Source organism: Loa loa, assembly GCF_000183805.2.
Source record: "Loa loa unplaced genomic scaffold supercont3.146, whole genome shotgun sequence".
NCBI lineage: Eukaryota > Metazoa > Nematoda > Chromadorea > Rhabditida > Onchocercidae > Loa > Loa loa.
In genome coordinates this window covers 40,338-45,687 of record NW_018108326.1, presented here as the reverse complement: position 1 = coordinate 45,687, position 5,350 = coordinate 40,338, and the positions used below count along the sequence as shown (strand labels likewise).

The 5,350-nt window shown below is 22.1% G+C and overlaps 1 protein-coding gene across 1 annotated transcript in view; it reads right to left on the bottom strand.

Annotated features, from left to right (window-relative positions):
* Positions 1-844: 844 nt before the first annotated feature.
* LOAG_12300 (hypothetical protein) overlaps positions 845-5,350 on the bottom strand; it is a gene marked incomplete at both ends in the record, with an annotated part of 8,255 nt that continues 3,749 nt past the window's right edge. Inside the window, 9 exons of the mRNA XM_020448517.1 lie at positions 845-1,194; positions 1,381-1,517; positions 2,099-2,188; positions 2,485-2,633; positions 2,942-3,085; positions 3,654-3,824; positions 3,947-4,101; positions 4,619-4,691; positions 5,166-5,259. Of these exons, the coding sequence (XP_020301346.1) occupies positions 845-1,194; positions 1,381-1,517; positions 2,099-2,188; positions 2,485-2,633; positions 2,942-3,085; positions 3,654-3,824; positions 3,947-4,101; positions 4,619-4,691; positions 5,166-5,259 (1,363 nt within the window). The remainder of the gene's footprint in view (positions 1,195-1,380; positions 1,518-2,098; positions 2,189-2,484; positions 2,634-2,941; positions 3,086-3,653; positions 3,825-3,946; positions 4,102-4,618; positions 4,692-5,165; positions 5,260-5,350) is intronic.

Sequence of the window (5,350 nt, the reverse complement as noted above, 5' to 3'; positions counted from 1 at the left end):
TTATTATTATTATTATTATTATTATTATTATTATTATTATTATTATTATTATTATTATTATTATTATTATTATTATTATTATTATTATTATTATTATTATTATTATTATTATTATTATTATTATTATTATTATTATTATTATTATTAATTAATTAATTATTTAGTTTGTTATTAATTATTTAGTTGATTACTTAGCCTGATTAGTTGATTTTCATTTTAGAAAGTCTTTTCAATTTTTAAAATTGAAGTTTAGGTATCAAATATTTTTCATATATAAATATATGATACATTTTTTCAACTTTTTAAAACTTTTTCTAATTCTGTTATGCCATGATTACATGCATAATCTAATCACAAACATTTCAAAAACTTCATTCTCGGCTTTATTTATATTCTCTTCCGTATTTTTTTTTTGTTTTTCTTTTCAAAATGCTTTTTTATAAAATGAAATAATTCATAAAATTTCGGTTTCATTCAGTAAATGATTTAATTGTTGATATTTCGAAACAACAGTCACTCCTCCTTGCTATTGAACAAATAGCAATGCTCTAGAAATTCATTGAACTTTTCCGGAAAGCAACATGTTAATGTGCAATAAAAAAATTCCTGGAAAACGATACCCTAATGTAGCATTGATAATTTTCCGGAAAACAATATGTTAATGTGCTGTAATAAATTTGTTTTAAAATATATGCTAATGCATCATTTAATATTTTCCGGATAATGATACGCCTATGCATTTTTTTTCAATCACTTGCTATTTTTATTGAAAATTAATGATAAAATTTAAAAATTTTGGAATAAAAAAAGATGAGATATGATATGATATGATATGAAATAATCACTAACATATACTCACCTCATCATCACCATCATAACTAATTTCTTCTGAATTTATTGAATTATTTTCCTTTTCCTTTTGCATTTTTTCATTCTCAATTTCATTCATTCTTTTTCGTAATTTTCGTCCTTTCCTTTTTAAATATCTCTTTTGCAATCTTTTATTATCACTTTGATCGTTTACCATTGGTGATTGTCTCGTATTACTATCCTGTCCATAACTATGTTTTCGATTTTCATCCTCTTCATGAAGTATACTTAATTCATGACGTTCATGTTGTTGTTGTTGTTGTTGTTGTTGTCGTTGTTGTTGTTGTCGTTGTTGTTCTTGTTGTGGCAATGAAATATGGTCTTCTAAAATTTGTAAGTTCATTAGTTCACCAATTGCTAAATAAAATGAAAGTGTTTTTTTCTTTATAAAACAAAATATAAATTTATTAATAAGCGTTAATGAAATAAATAAATTGTAAGAGTACTTTTTACTTATCATTCATTTCATTGTTAAGGTGTATTTCTTAAAAATACTTTTTAAAATCTTACGTATTTTTATGTTTGTTTCATCTAATACAGATGATTCAGCATCAGTTGCAGATTCAACACGTGATGTAAGACGTGTTAACCGTCGTTTAAATGCATTACGAATATCGCTTACTGTCGTACTTAATACAGAATTTCTCCTAAATTCACAGTAAAAAGAAAAAAAGAAATGATAACAATATGAAAATGGAATGATAATACTTTTTTTTTCAAGAATTATTTATCAATTATAGGAATAATTATTAATGCAAAAAGAAGTGAACTAGAATTAATATGTAAAACAAAATTTAGATAATTAATTGATGAATAATTACTCATAATTAACATATTATTATCATTTGCAATATGGAAAAATTTTGCCATTTCAGGCTTCATCATACTATGAGAATAACTCTAGACAACTTTAAACTAGGCTAAAATATATATTCACGAAAATTTCAAATAAAGCCGGAGAGGATTTTTAGTATAAGTTAATTGTAGTCAATAATTTAACTGAGATTTAAATCATGCCAAGGGATTTTAGTAGCCCGTACAATATTAGATTAACTTAGGCTCCTGTTATGATAGCCATAAAATTTTAATCTAGTCGTTTTAATATTATGTTTGTATAAAATTAAAAAAAAAAGCCAATTATTACAAGTGATTTGTTGTCATTTGAAATTTTGACATAAATTATTATTTGTTATTTAAAATAATTAAAATAATTAACAAATTAATTTACCTTCCACCATCATATTCACTACTTGGTAAATCACTATCCGAATTTAGATCTAGCATTTCCTTCATTATCATTTGTGTACTTGTTCTTCGGCTGAAATTTCAAAGCTTACAAAGTTTGCTAGCTATTAAATGAAAAACTTTTCAAATTAGAAAAAAAAGAAAAGGTAAAGTTTTAATTGAATTATTGAAAAATTAAAAAAATTAACAAAATCATTTAATAAAATTTCAAAAAATTGCTAAAAAATCTTACAGAGTTTTAAAATATTTTCACAAATGTAAGGAAATATGAAAATAAGTTAAGAAAAATGAATGATGAATAAATTTAAAGAGAAAAATGTGTTTAAAAATTAAATTAGATTTAATCAATTCTTTAAAAGTGTAAAATACTAGTTAGTGCTTGAAACTGATCCAGTTTGCGGATTGTATCGTTCATTAACCGCATCAACACTATACATTGGTCCCGGTGTTTTCAACATCCAGAACTGATCCTTAATCAATGGTGGTTCCCATATTTGATCCACTATTGTCATACCAACCTATGGATTAATATCAGAACATCATCTATAATATTAACATCATTTCCTTTTTTCAAAAAAAAAAATCAAATTTAAAAAAGAATCAAAAACTTAGGAATCAAAGACTTCAAAAAGAATCAAAAACTTAATTTGGAAAAAAATCAAAAAAATTGAAAATTAATTTGCAAAAATTCATAAAGTATTCAAATATGCAAACGAAAAAATGTAAAAATTCATATGTTTGTATTATTATTACATTAACTGAATATATCAGATTGACATACATATATCTAAAATATTAGGTATGCTGAAGGTTTGTTAAAGCAAACCTGCAAATTACGATCAATAAGCCAATTAATTTCCAGGTCATCATCATCATCACCAAATGGATTCATCAAAACTTCAGCAACTTTCATCCAACCCATATAAAATATGAACTGACACATTGATATGAACGGTATATGCGTGTTAATCTCAACAAAATTTATGCTAATTCGATTTTTTAAGATAGTAATAAAGAATTGACCTTTTAAAGTTCAACTTTCCATTAATCCGGTAGTCGTAATTATTACGATAATATCATATATCAATGTAAATAATTATTACTATCTATAATTTAAATTAATCTGATTGATAGTTTTGATATTTTGTACATCACAAGAATTTAATATTTGAAATGATTGATTAATTATTAAAGTATAAAGCTATTATAAATAAAATTGCATATTTATCGATTTGCATATTTCATTCAATTTTTTTCTGATCCTTGAAAATTTATAGCATTGTTGAAAATTTTTCTGATAGAATTATAAATTTTATAATTTCGAATAAAATTTCAAGGCACTTTTTTTTAAAAAGGAAAGAAAAAAAGTTATACTTTAAAATGAATCAGTTAATCATACCTGTAATTCCCACAAAATGAAATAATTTATTATTGTTTTAATTTAAAATTATGACATTTTATTTTTTATTGATGACTTTAATTAATGTGAAATCAAAAAATTTTATAATTTATTTGAAATAATTTATTAAAAGACAAACTGTATCAATGTAATTAACATCAGATGATGGTGCAATATTTTGATGTCCCATTAATGCAAGTAAAAAATACAATCGAACGGTTAAACACATCACTTGTGAATAAACCAATGGTATTGGTACCCAATCCATAATAATTAATTTCGATAATTGTGATCGAAATGAATTTATTTTCTAAAATTAAAAAATTTTATTTAAAATAAATTGTTAAAAAATAAAAAATTTATTTCTCGTTTTTTGATCTTTCATCTTTTTTTTTCTGAGAACAATTTTTTTTTTTGTTTCAAAAATTTTACATCAAAAATATCTTGCAATGCTTGCGGACTATCAACACGTTTTTCACGTCGTGCACGTCGTGCTAAACCCATTGCCCAAAGAATTGGTACCCAATATTTGCGATTTGTTGAAACAATCGCATTAAATTGTATTAATTCAATTTCTGTTACATAACCTGAAAAAAAATTTTTTTTTTAAAATAATATAATAATAATAATTTCATTTTAATAAAATTATAAAATAAAAGAAAAATGTTTAACAAAATCAAAAGTTATTAATTTACATATTTTATAATTTATTCATTTATTAATCTGTATTAATTTAGCAATTTTTGTCATTATCCAAATTTAATTTAATTAATGGAAAAACATCTCTTTGCTTTTTTTTTCGAAAAACAATTAATTATTTGTTAAATCAATTAATATTTTAAATGTGATTTTTTGATTTTTTATGATTTTTTGATTTTTTAATATTTTAAAAAAGTTAACGAATAAAAGACAATTGGGAGTAAGAATTTTGGAAAATATCATTTTGCAAAAATTTTATTGCTATTTAATTATTTGATCATTTTCGCTTCATCATAGCGTTTCAATTATAAAATTATTTTGCATACCATAATAAGTTGATTTAAAATTATTAAAATTAATTGAATTATTTTACAAATGAATTACAAAATAATTAAAAGTTTTTACCGGCTGTTACCAATGTTTCCAATGAAGGAAATCTTCGACGTATTACTTCACTGATATCACGATATACAAGTACCTTAAGATAAAGGCGCAAAATTAAAATTCATCGGATTTATACATCATAAATTTATCCAATAGAATACGATAGAAATTAAATTATAAAATAAAAAAATTTAAAAAGTAAAATTTCAATTTTGAAAAAAAATGAAAGCATTGCTGCAAAAATTTAACTCTGAAATTTTTAAAAGAATTTCAAATCCTTTCTGAACAAAGCAAATTAGTTATTTATTATCGAAATAAATTTACAGCATTTTAAAAATTATTAATTAAAATAATTTGTAACGTTTGGAAAATAATTAATTAAGAAAAGAAAGATGTATTGTGAGAATTAAGAAATATTTTATATAATTATTCAAATTTATAGCACTTTGAAAATTTGCATTGTTTTCTGCATTATAATAATAAAAAATAAACTTTTTCGTTTGCTTCTTTTTCAAATTATAAGTTTTCTTTAGAAATTTTTAAGAGATTAAAATAATTTTTCATATACTTGATAAAAAAGTAAGTAACGAATTATATTGCGTCGTAACAATCGAGCATGATCATCATTCCCGGAAATATGTTTGCATATATATAAAGCTAATCTGTAAAAAAAAAAAAAAAAAGCAATAATTAACTCAATTATTCATATCTTTATTATATATATATATATATATATATATATATATATATATA